This window comes from Epargyreus clarus, unplaced genomic scaffold (genome assembly GCF_041222505.1).
Source record: "Epargyreus clarus isolate Ecla_fem2 unplaced genomic scaffold, WU_Ecla_fem_2.2 ptg000003l, whole genome shotgun sequence".
Classification (NCBI taxonomy): Eukaryota; Metazoa; Arthropoda; class Insecta; order Lepidoptera; family Hesperiidae; genus Epargyreus; species Epargyreus clarus.
This window is the reverse complement of record NW_027332211.1, coordinates 14,914,242-14,927,560: the sequence shown is the minus strand read 5'-3', so window position 1 is coordinate 14,927,560 and position 13,319 is coordinate 14,914,242. Positions and strand designations below refer to the sequence as shown.

Here is a 13,319-nt window from a genome sequence, read left to right as displayed (position 1 = left end):
CTCTGCCACCAATGAATATATACATATACATACATACAACAACAAAGGTTCTACCTAAAGCCATTTATAGATGCATTGATATTGTTGAAAACTAAGTTGGTCGCCTCATATGTTAGTCGGCAGATCAATATGTTATAGCAAACGCCTAACTAACTTCTTGTTTCATTTAAATACTGATGTGAATCAGCTATAAGCAAAACAGTGCTATAAAAATGGTATTTGAAACCTTAAACTTCAGTTTAACTTTGTACGAGGCCTTAGGGGCGTTTTGAATACTTTTTGTTATTATATTAAATTTAGGTAAGAACAAAAAACTGTGACATAAGGTCACGGTTTTTTCGATTGCTTCGAACCTGTCGAAGGTGTAATGAGCAGTTTAAGAAATTGTAGCAGCCAGCAAGCAGTCCACCTGATGAAAAGTGGTCAGTGGGACCCATGGGTATTATGATCCAACTTCATAAAGGACAGGAGTATTACTTGAAACCGATCACAGATACGTTGCTACTCCTGAGCACTAAGATAATTGCCTTATATGCAAGTCAGCTGGCATCCAGGCCCTTCCACTACTTGCGGTTAAATGCACTTGATTTACATACTCTATTATTAAACTACTGTCTATTCTTGGACAAAAACAAACCCAACCACGCGGTATTTAATCTAACGATAAATAAATGAGGTTGTAAGGGAGGACGATTATTTGGATATAAATCCTAGTCGTTATTACGACTGACTTAAAGTTCAGAATTAGAATTTTGTCGCTTTGTTATTCATTAATCAAACTGTTTTACTTTTAGCATCAGGAATAGAGCTTAGAATAGAGTTTGCACATATTAAGTCCCATTAGGGTTCTGATTTATGGACCCTTACCCGGACCCTGAAAGTTTTCAGCTATTAGTGTAAAACTTATGTGTATTTGGTGTTTTTGTGCGTAATAACTGTGAAGTGGGGACATTAGTTTAGGCAACTTACACATAATAAGGTTCATTTAGGTTACGCATATTAATTAAAATGATCTACATTTTAATTCATGTTGGTTTCCATTTCTTGCATTAATAAATAATTTTCTGAATCCCAACAAAAGTTACTCATTTTATTTTTATATATCTATTGATAATAGGGTGCAAATTTGGATATTTCTTTGGTAGTTTTAATAGAAACTGATTTAAAGTCTAGCTTGGTCTGGATTCTGGATTGATTTCTAGACGTTAGCCCTAGAACTAGATCCTGACGCCGATTTGTGTTGTACTGAGTTAGCAGTATTCAGTCACACATACTATAAAATTATTCTACGCGTGTTAAATATATCTTTTGTTACATTTTAAAAGTTCAAGAACGAATAATAAATAAAGGACAGTTTGGAAATAAAACTTCACTTTATATTGTAAAATAACATTTTATTTCTTCCTTGTTCACAGAAGCCGTATCTGGTTATACATATCCACGTTATACTATTTTAAACAGTTACTTATACTTAACACTTATTAACATTAACATACAATCACATTCATCTGGCACACACGTCATATAAATGACAATTTTCCATAATCACTCACAATTATTCACCCTTACATAATGGTATACAACTACTAATTTTAGACAAATATGTTTATGGACAAAAATGTTTCTTTCATTTCTAGAAATTGGGTGTATAGGATTTTTGATAATCAGAAGCAGACTATGTTTTGTGACAGATTTTAAATAAGATTGCAGTATAAGTATTGAACAGAAATTCTCAGATAATAAATTGTAAGTGCAAACTACTGAGATGGTACTTTTTAGGAAATGGACGTAACAAACGACCAGGCAGACCACTTCATGGTAAATGTACCCAAGACATCTATAATGTAGAACATGTAGAATTGATTTTGTTGATCCACGCCTCCTATAGTGTTATTTGAAAACGTCGTACCATAATATCATACCATTACCCCTTGTTTCAACTTCGAAGGCACCACCGTCACACCTATTTCTGCCTATTAACATCAGTGTTAAGAGCTACTACTGCATTCATGTTTAAAATCAGTTACAAATGTACTGCTTCTATCGGGGACAGAATTAGAATTTTTATACGACTTAAATTTTTACACTTATGCCATAATTATGAATTGATTTTATATCAATAATGGTTCTTTAGAACCCACGACGAAAATACAAATCGTAAACACAGACAAGATACTACTTTCATACAACATCAAGTACACCGCTACTATAAATGGACAATTATGGTCGAAGTCAACATCGACTAGATTACAGCGAATGAAGTTATTATGCATAATAATATACCTAATAATATAGACATTTATAAATAATTAAATCAGGCGTATAAAACGTAACATAAAGATCTAACAAAATGCTAACAGTAATAAAGAAGATGACGTTAAGTACTTAGTTAAAGAACAGAACGAAAATGCTGAAAATAATGATAAAATTAGTGACATTATTACAATGAATCAGAATAATAATTACATCATTATAATCTATTTTACAGAATAGACAGCGATAAGGGCAGTCGCGAATGTGGGCGAATCATCATGAAATAACATTGTTACAATAATTACAATAAGAATTATAATTACAATCTATTGCACAGAGTAACAAAAACTACTAGTAAGAGTAATTACTTAGAGCTAACACGATAAGAGTACATCAAAATGTAAGGACACCGATTTTACGATACAATTGAAATTCAAATCTTACGAGCTAAGACGAAGAAGCGCAAACTAGAAAACTCTTTGATAGGTCTACAAGATGCATACCATGCCTACGAGTTAACCACCCTGTATGATCCATAACGCGTTTTAAGTACAATTTAAAAGTAGTGATTACATACGACACACTAGTATTATGGGATCTCAAACAGGGTTGAAGTATTCAAGATACGAGTAAAGTCCAAGTTGAAAATAAAAATAAATATTAGCGATAGAATTAAAAGAAAAGTGAAACTAAAATTCATGTTTCTTCAAACCTTTGATAAGGTATATATTTTGTAGCAACTGAACATTTGATTTTAATTAACGTCAATGGGGAATTCATTTATACAGTTAATTGTAATGAGGCCCACAATAAGCAGAGTTTAAATTTCGAAACCGTTGCATGATTCATTTTTGGTACATATCCATAGAGATCAAAATCAAGTACATAGAAAGAAAAAACAATCTAGGCGTACGGTAAATACAATAAGTGTATTTCCAGTTTGAACCCGTAGTATAACCGTAATTTTACCTAGTCAATGATCCATGCAACAATTTCGAAATAGAGACATTAAATCTCGCCCCATTTTTTAACTGATTAATAATTTCAAAGAAGCAGCTACAAATTTAATGCGGGGTTTAATGGATACATTTATATCAGGAATACTAATATAGTTATACAAGAATGTAAAGACTAACAGTTAATATATTTGGTAATGAGACTAAGAGATTTTCATCTGAATATCAATAATACTGATTAAGAAATCTTTCTAGCCAATTCTGCCTTACACTAATCTTCCAATTTAGATTTTCAAATTATCTTATGCTTATTTTAGAGTAACGTCTACAGACAATGGTGTTTTATATTCTATATTTAAATATCACGAATATTTTTTACACTTATCTAATTTTAAATTCATGTTTCGAAAATAAATAATAAAATAACTTACGACATTTATATTTACATACATCGCACTATTTTCAGTGTCCATTTATTTATAGGTATTTATAATATGTAATCTATGTATAATTTGTGGTATATAGACAATAATTAATTTAAATTCACGGATTCTGCCGACCTTTTGGTTTCAAAGAATCATGCCTCTGCTGCAAAGTCTCTATGAGCAAGTTAAGAAGAAATTGTACAAAAATAGTAGAAAAAGCTTAAAATACTTAATGTTATAGAAATTACATTAATTAATATAGAAATAATAGTAGAAGATACTTCGCGCGAGACACAATTAAGATTCGTCAAAGCCAAGTCGGCAATAATTCCATGACTAACTACTGATTTGGTGTTTGATCCTTTTAGCCGGCCTGGACGGACTTTTATGTCCTCAGGAACTCTATTCTACAACCTAATCTAATTAATTTATTATAGTAACGATATCTTACGATTGATCCAAATATAAATTACACTTCTTATAATGAATTGTTTCTTCATCATTCATCTTGGATGGTTTTTGTACCCCATCTCAGACAGTGGATGTTCAAAAAAAAAAATATTTTGCTGGTTTTGACTTCAATTCATTTGAATGTTAACTACATTACAAGAAATGTAATTCTTCTTTGGAATAAATAATATTATGACATTCATTTTGACATCAATTATCTACAACGAATTAGTACATTACGATACGAGGACGAAAAATTTTTTTCTGACAAGTGTGAGTTTGCAGGCCGAGCCGCAGGCGAGGACTGCAATCACACGAGTCAGAAAAACATTTTTCGTCCGCGTGTTGTATAAAATTTTATATTACGGGGTCGGAAATGGGGGTTTTGCGCACGCGAAGCGTGCGTAAAACGTCAATTTACGCACGCCGTGATATAAAATTAATTTACCTTTATCATCAAAAATTAAATTCCTTTCGCATCGACTTCCTATGTACAAAATTTATTATCCTCAATTTAATTTCCTTCTACAATTCCATTTATTTAAATTTAGACGTTATCTAAACTGTTTCGCTGACTGATTTTTTGATCAGCAATTATTCGCTACACATTTCCATTAGAACAAAGATTTGATTAATTGTTATGACACTTATTTTTGATGTTTAAATTTCGAAGACGTCTTAACGAATACATAAATCTTATTGAAAATTAATGTTGTTCTTATTTACTAGCATTTTCTTCCCATTGACTCCGATTGTTAGAATTCCAAGAACTCTTAGAGTCATTCAAGATTTTCCCGTTAACCAACTATCTACTTTCCATGCTATTCCATAGTAGCCATTCCCATGCAATGGCCTACCGTAACTTACAATAAAAATATCACTTTCGTAAACATTTACAAATACGCAGTCTGTTCCCTAATTGTTTTCATTTCATACATTCTATACGAATTGGCGAGTTTCTATAAAATCCCAGTTTTTACATATTAAATTATTAAAAATAAAAACAAACAAAATAATTAAGGTTGTTATGCCTGTTATGAATAGAAATAAATTATTGTATACTAATTATCGCTCGGTAACCTTCATAATGTTTCCAGCATGACTAAATTAATAAACAAATAATAAATCAAACTTTTCTTTGGTTTCAAATTATTTTAGATTCTTTGGTTTGTTCAGGACTTCGGTAGGCACTTTGGTAGTATAAAAATGAAGACGCTATTTCGAAGTGTACTACGTCCATAGATTTTTATTACTTTAAAAAACGGAGAAGAAGAAACGATTTTTGAGACTGCTAAAAATTACGAAGAACATTAAGGTAAAGATTATTTAATTATCGATAGTTATGAGATAAATATTGAGTTTAAGGTAGATAATACATAGATACAGGAGAGTGTAGAAAAAATATTGGATAATTTCCTTAAATATAAGTACTGAGAGCCTGTCTGAAGTCATGAAGAGCTGCTAGAAGTTGAGGAGCGGTCGGACGAGAAGTCGCTGATGTTGTCCAACACCATGACATTAGGCCGTACCTAGTTATTATAGGTTTGATTATAATAAATAAAAGCTTAGAACTACTTAGCAAAGTTATGGAAATCGTTAAAAATTCTAATTGTGATGGTGTATTAAGTATCCAGATCGTGATGATAAGGCTTATAAATATGAATTGAATTACGAAGGAATTTTCAAATTAATGACGTTTCTATTTGCACATGCAGATTTTATAATTTAGAGGAAAATAGAACATAACACTTTTTTTATTATATTTTTTTCTTATTATCCTCATTACAAATTATGGAACTTTCAAGCCTTAGAAAGGCATTGATGATGTTATTTTTTATAACGATAGTAAAATTATCAGTTTTATCACATCCTATGACAAAAACCCTAAGCATAAAATTAAAATACTCACAATTCATCAGGACAATTGTGCGGTTGCGAAGGCCGGTACCCACCGTCGAGGAATGCTCCTACGTCCGCTGCATCAAGTTCCGCTAAAGGTGATGAGCCAAGAGTTGCTAGCTCCCAAAGCGTTATTCCTAGTGACCACTGTTGGATAATACGCTGGTTATAAATCTAAACTGAACTATTATAACTAAATTAAATTCTTGATTCATGTTAATTTAAACTTTTACATTGTGAAAAACGTAGAAAACATATTAAAGCAATTGCAGAGCAAATCTCGTTTTAATAAATACATTTCTATTTACTAATCACGAGAAAGTAAATGTTTACAATTTTGATATCAACAATACTTTCATCATTAAATTTCGTAAAATATAGATCGAACTAAAAGAAAGAAACCAATTTAATTAAGGCCAAGTTGCTCACTAATGAATTGGAAATGTTTTTGTGATAAGAGATGAATCTTAAAATTATTAAGATCTTACCACATCAGACGCTGTAGTATACTGATTTTGCAAGAGGGATTCTGGAGCCATCCACTTGACGGGCCGGTTCTCGTTGTCAGCCAGACAGTGGTAGTCATCGGGGAACAGATCTCGAGATAGACCGTTATCTGTCACCTTCAGTCTCAATTTCTCATCCACTCTGGACAAATTACAGAATGTTTTTAAAAGCATATTTAATTTTGTAAGCATATTTTGTAAACGGATTATTATACTAATGTTCGAATATTTATCTTTTGGTCTTAGTCAGCAGAAGGATGTTATTTTGCTAACATTATCTAACCTTTCATTATGATCATAAAAAATGTTGTCGTCAGTAATATCATATTTTCAAAGCATTAATCCTCGAACGTCTATAATAATTATCTGACTTTCTAAAAAACAATCACGAAAAACACGAATCACACTTACATGCAATTCCTAGCGGCTATGTCGGCATGTATGACTCGTTGAACATGCAGGTAGGATAGTCCGCAAGCAACTTGAGCTCCCAGATCAACTAGCTCCCGTGTAGCGGGAGCTGCTTGGTGGCCCAACCGGCAAGATGTAAGAAACCTAGGAGAAAAAGATGTTATAAATCAGATACATATGTAAATAAATAATAATAATAATTAAAATATTTACGAGTTGCAGAACAGAATTCTTATATTGACTGATGGGCAGACAATGCCTTAACCATTGGGTTAAGGAGTATGTAATCTACCCGGTAGTACCTTATAACTCCACTGAAATGGATGATTAAGAAACGATAAAGTATATGAAAATCTATCCTTAACACAAAATAGAGATGAAAGCTCGTTAATAACATATCCCAAATAAGTGTGGTGATACACGTGAGTGTTTGTGTTTAAAGTCAAGACACCTAGATATTTGACCTTAAATTTTATATACCAGAAGAAAAATGAAATGAAGTTACACTAACAAAAAAGACAAAATTTAAACAAGCAGAGAAATAAATGCCAAATATCGTCATCTATGAAATCATATGATCATACATTCAAATCTTACCTCTTCAGATTAGAAGAATGTGACACACAGCAGTACACCAGCAGCGGTTTCCTGGCCTCTTCAGCGCACGCGGCCATCGGAGCCAGTACGTTCGCGTGAACCAACCCGCACAGTCTAAGTCCTTCAGCCACCAGCAACGCTGCTTGCATTGCTGATGCTGCTTCTGTATTTGTGAATTTGGATTCCATTTTGGTTTCAATTTATTTGTATTACTAGTTATTTACAGCACTTAATATGACATTCATATCATCCCCATTATTATTAAAATTATATTAATACATCACGAAACTACGGTTGATGGTATAACGATACAAAGAATAAACAAAGTATATTTTTCGCTCCTAGGTAGAATGCATCAAAAGCAGCATTATCTTTTTCATACGCGTTTATTAAGTCAGTCGTTTAGATGAAATTTAGGTATCTCTTTATCACATCTTAAATTTAATAAAGCAGTTCTAGAGCTAAAATTAAAAGAATTCATTCCTAGAGCTAGAGATTAAAATGTTACTAATAATAATAATAAGAGGGATTGCATTCATTTTCTTGAAATATAAATCACAAGACCTAACGTGACTAAACTTACCTGAAACAGTCTTCACAATGACTTCCTCATACGTATCGCCTCGTTTGTACACACCCTTATAGACTCTTCCAAAGGTACCTTCATGCACGAGGATCTCCAGTCTAATATTGGATCTCGGTGTAGTGAGGAAACGAAGCTGCTCCGATGGATCCGTGATGCGGTCTTTTGGTAACGTTTGCTAGATGATAGACGGAAATAGTTGATCAATAAAAGATGAATAATATTTTCAAACACTTATTTCTAAAACCGGGAAATCATTTTTATCAAAATCCGCGTAACTCCATTTAGCATTTTTTACTGTTAGGCATCATATTTTCGAATGTCGTCATTCATGCCCACTTAACAAATTATGCTTCGTTTTCGACAAAGCTCGAAAAATAGAATAAAAATTGACCTATTTTTTTAGACACGCTTTTTTATAGTTTTATATAAAAAAATCTCGTGAAAATATCGAGATGAGCAACTTCGAAATATTATTTAATTTACCTAATATTAAAAAAAATATTCGTACATACGTACATTCGAATATAAACAGCATAACCGATTCTTGAAAAATATTGTTGCATTGTTTATTACCATTGCAATATTCAATAGTTTAATTAATGATCTAAGCAGTCCAATAAAAGTCAATTAATTTCCAAGTTAACCGCAGTTGTAGCTAAAATTTTCTTTATAGTCCCTGGGAAAGTAATATTCTGAACAAGTTTGATTTAATTTTTATTTACCGGCTGAGCGCACCTGGTGCCAGGTGTAATTGAATAGAATCGTTCGAGCGACGCTAAACGTTTTATTATTGAGTCTGTAGGGTTTTGCGAAATTATACCTTTAGTATAAAATACTAGCTTTATTGGTAACGATGCCACGACAGGCTATTAATATGAATAATTCCCGACTCGGTATGTACAGGATTCAGAATCGGAAGTTATCCGAGTAGTATTTCAATTCTGAATGAAACATGAAGAAACCTATATACCTGAGGAGAGTCGTGCTTCGCAATGGGACAGTAATAGGTGGATGAAAAGGACCTTTGATAGCTATTGGTATATATTAGTCAGCGCTGTTCCTTAAAATTGATATGTTAGTTTACTAGAAGAATTTCTGTTAAAAAACACCGTCGTTCATGCCGTAAGGCCGTTAGTTCTATAATTATTTTAAGGAAATAAAATTACTAATAACTAGGTATAAGGAGTTAGAAATTTAAATGGAGTTTTATTAGCACTGCTATCGTATTTTTACAAACATTATGCACCTTAATAAACTTACTTTCATTTCCTGCTTATTCAAATAAAGCCAGCCGTCTTTAGGCAAGGCATAATTAAAGAAACCGGAATTTAATAAAACCACATTCATATTTCTTTTAAAAACACCTCTGATTTAATAAGCTGGCCGGCTTATTATATTTATTTACAAATCCCCGCCACCCATACACGTCTTACCTTCACTTTTCGCTCCGGGTAACACCCTATTTACACCGAGGCTTCGTTACCGTCTTACCCTCAGTAAAGAGCACTAATTCATATTTCCTTCTGAAGACTTTCAACGGTGCGATAAATTTACGGACAAAGAGGGTTGCAAATTAAAAACTCTGTTCCTTGCCAAGCCTAATAATGAAGGGATAGAGGACTGGATGTGGCTTAGTATAAAGTAATATATGTAATATAAGAAAAAAGCCTAAAGTACAAATCTTAATAGATACTTTTATTAAAAGTCATGTTTTGAAGTGTCTTTTAAAAAACATTTTTTTTATTTATATGCATTTTTTTCCACGAGCAAAAATAAAAGTGTGATGACGCTTACAAATGATGAGAGCATAGCTTTGAACTGCTATATTATAAAAAAATAAATTTGCTAGAATACGATAAATATTAAAATGATATTAGGTTTATTATAGGTACATCAATTTCCAGTGAATTGAATTCAAATAGATAGTGTCTTTAATTATATCCAATCAAATACAACCAATGTAGGAATAATTTGAAGCAATTATAATATTATTACGTTATATTCGTATAATTGAAATATTATTACATTCCAGTGGTTTAACTTACGCTTACATTGCATTACATTACATTAAATTTAAATAGCTTTAAACAGAATACTGCTATTATTTCTATTATTGTGTATTCAAGTTACTTTATCGGTTACGATTTTTATAAAAAAAACACCGCTTAAAAATGATGAAAACGATATAAAAACAATTACAATATTTATATACGCAAATATTTTATATCCTAAAATATGAGACAATCGAGTAATTTCGGTAATTCATAGAATGCCATCACATTTTTTTATTTAAATATCAATTAACAAAACAAAAGTGATCCATTATCTACAAAATCGCTTGCAATACAAAATATCTCATCCATTTGTCTTTAAATCCGTGTTCATCCAAGAAAATCACTAATTGCATTACGTTTGTATCACCTGAAGGGTAGCACAGGCTTCTCAAATTGGACCCCTAATGAGGTAAAGGGCTCATTTCATGCGCAATTCAAGTCGGACGGTGAAAAACTTCGAGAAGTGAGCGTCTCGCTAATTTCGCAATAATGCCACCCTTATGACGGGATATTGCGCTCAGACAATCTTGACTTTTCTTGTTGATTTTTCTTCTATGATTATTTTCTGCGATGCTTTGCGAGACAAGGGTCTTGTTTTATATCCTTGCACTAGATTATTGGTCTAAGATCCGAAGCTAAATCGAATTGGACCGAGCTGATAATAGAATGAAACTCATTTTATAATGAAATTAGTACATTGGGTAATACATTAAAAATGGGTTTGCTAAAAAAATCCTGGACAGGAAAATTAAAATTTAATTGAAAATTAAATTTTGCAACATCAAGATAATAAGAAAATTCTATTCTGAGTGAATGTTAAAAACATACAGAATGTGCAGGCTTTGGGTTGCCTATTATTTATGTGGACGAACTACTGGGTTGTCAGGTATAAACAGGTATTTCGCTGGCAACTACTTTCACTCATGATGATAATAGATAAAATTTTATATCAGTAGAAGCGCTGTTTTATTGTGAACACGTTGATATAGGGTTGTCTGCAAAATGAAAATTAATTTTTCAAAAAATAATTAAAATTATCCTGTCCAGGATTTTTTTAGCAAACCCATTTTTAATGTATTACCCAATGTACTAATTTCGTTATAAAATGTGTTTCATTCTATTATCAGCTCGGTCCAGTTCGACTTAGCTTCGGATCTTCTACTATATGATGCATTTTATTTTTTTAAATAATTAATTTTCTTGTAAGGTAATTTTAACTGACGGATTTGTAATATTCAATTGCCCATCTATTTTATCATAACTAAAATATACATATATTTTATAATTATTTACACGAAGAAGATATTCTGGCAGAAAATGCTATATAGCTTTAAGTCCGCCTTTGTGCCTTTACATTTCTGTAAGGTTCATAAATAATAAATAAATAAATTCTGCTTTAACTACTTATTACTAAATTTGATTTCCACTATACTCAATATTTTTGAGAATATAATTATTATTAACTACAAGAATTATTTCAAAGTTACCTGTAATTTACCTACTCACATTTATTTCATTTACTTTATAAAGGATTAACACAAGCAAAACACTACACTTATTCGAATATACTCAGAAATGAAACTGAAGACAGAAAATGTTAATGAAATATTACTCATTGCCTTGTTAACCCTGCTACGAGTACACTACGCGTAATCTACTACGCCGTAGCTCGTAGCCGAGGTCTACGTGAAACTTATGAGTATCATATCCCTACTACGCCTCACGTGACATACAACTTGACATGATACCACGTCACTGTTATAAATCTGAGTAACTACTATGTACTACAGAAAGTTTTACGTGTATGTGAATGATGGTTTTCCGTACTTTCTCTTACGAGCGTGTCATTCATTAAAAGTACTGTGCATGATATAACTTTGTTGAGTATTGTGATACCACAATATACACATATATTGTAGGTTTTTTATGCATTTAATTTTTTTTTAGAAGAATAACTTTGATATTGTATCTCTGAAACTTGATTTAATCCGTACTAACTTGCGCTCAAACAATCTTACACGAAGACGTATGCAAAAACTGACATTAATATTTCAATGTGGCAATACGAATTAGTAATTGTAATGGGAGTTTAGAAATATCTTTTACTGCAAAGCTTAGAAAATTAAGTGAAACTTCCACGGAAATTTCAAATGGTATTTAGCTTTTAGTATAGTCAAGGATTACTTGTCTACGAGCATTTTATATCGCACGGCTGGGCACGGAATTCTCACATTTGAGAGAAGCATGAAGAATACAATGAGGTAACTGATTCCTTAATTTTGGATTAGTAACAATGATAATATCTAGCTTATTATGTTATTCCAAACACAGAAGTGTACATTTACCTGCAGTTAGCTACTAGCGGTTACCCATCCAACCCCTCACCGCACCGGATGTTGCTTAAATTTATAAGTAAGTTATTATCTACGGAAGACATAGCTTTATGCGAAATTATTATTTTCTTTCATTTAATCCATAAGCTGCCTGGTATAAATATTATAACTGACATAAATATTCCCATTTCATTTAAGCCATTTACAATTATGATCGTATTTTAAAATAAATAAAAGAGTTGTTCCCGGTTTAATATAATTTTCTCTTCGTTATATTTCGCTACAGAAAATGTAAAGTACTAATTATTAACAAGGTTTTCGTAATACTGTAGACTCGACAGCATCAATTAACTGAAATAAAATAAGAGGCACTTATTATGAAAATTACATGTACTCGAATTAAGTTTTAACGAAATTCGAATAAATAATATTTGTGAATAAGTAAAAATTAAAGAACGTATCAACTGAATAAATGATTTGATTATGTATGGGATTTATATACGAAATTTACTGATAACTTTTGATCTACCTATTATTGTCCTATAGCTAGGAACGTAGAGTGAGACTTGTTTACAGTTAACGTTGTACGTATTTCAAATGCGATGGTTTGGTACAATCCGGGTTTATACCATACATATAACTCAGAATTGTCAGGCTTCGAGTTTTCCTTGTAATGTATTTTTTAAAGCAAATGTCATTTATTTACTTATATAGATACGTATGGCAGATAATATTAGACCCTTATCTGAGGTAGACCACAGATGAATTGTTACACCATTATTAATAAACAATCTATCCATCAACAATCTAACCATCCTATCTTGCTTATCAAATAGGTGTATGCCTGGG

At 31.8% G+C, this 13,319-nt stretch overlaps 1 protein-coding gene across 1 annotated transcript in view; it reads right to left on the bottom strand.

Annotated features, from left to right (window-relative positions):
- Window positions 1-4,527: 4,527 nt before the first annotated feature.
- The window catches only part of Drl-2 (tyrosine-protein kinase derailed 2), a 56,740-nt gene continuing 47,948 nt past the window's right edge, over window positions 4,528-13,319 (bottom strand). Inside the window, exons 9-14 of the mRNA XM_073090447.1 lie at window positions 8,081-8,258; window positions 7,498-7,660; window positions 6,901-7,044; window positions 6,472-6,631; window positions 5,994-6,130; window positions 4,528-5,613 (exon numbers count right to left, since the gene is read on the bottom strand). Coding sequence (XP_072946548.1) covers window positions 5,502-5,613; window positions 5,994-6,130; window positions 6,472-6,631; window positions 6,901-7,044; window positions 7,498-7,660; window positions 8,081-8,258 — 894 coding nt within the window. The 3' untranslated portion in view covers window positions 4,528-5,501. The remainder of the gene's footprint in view (window positions 5,614-5,993; window positions 6,131-6,471; window positions 6,632-6,900; window positions 7,045-7,497; window positions 7,661-8,080; window positions 8,259-13,319) is intronic.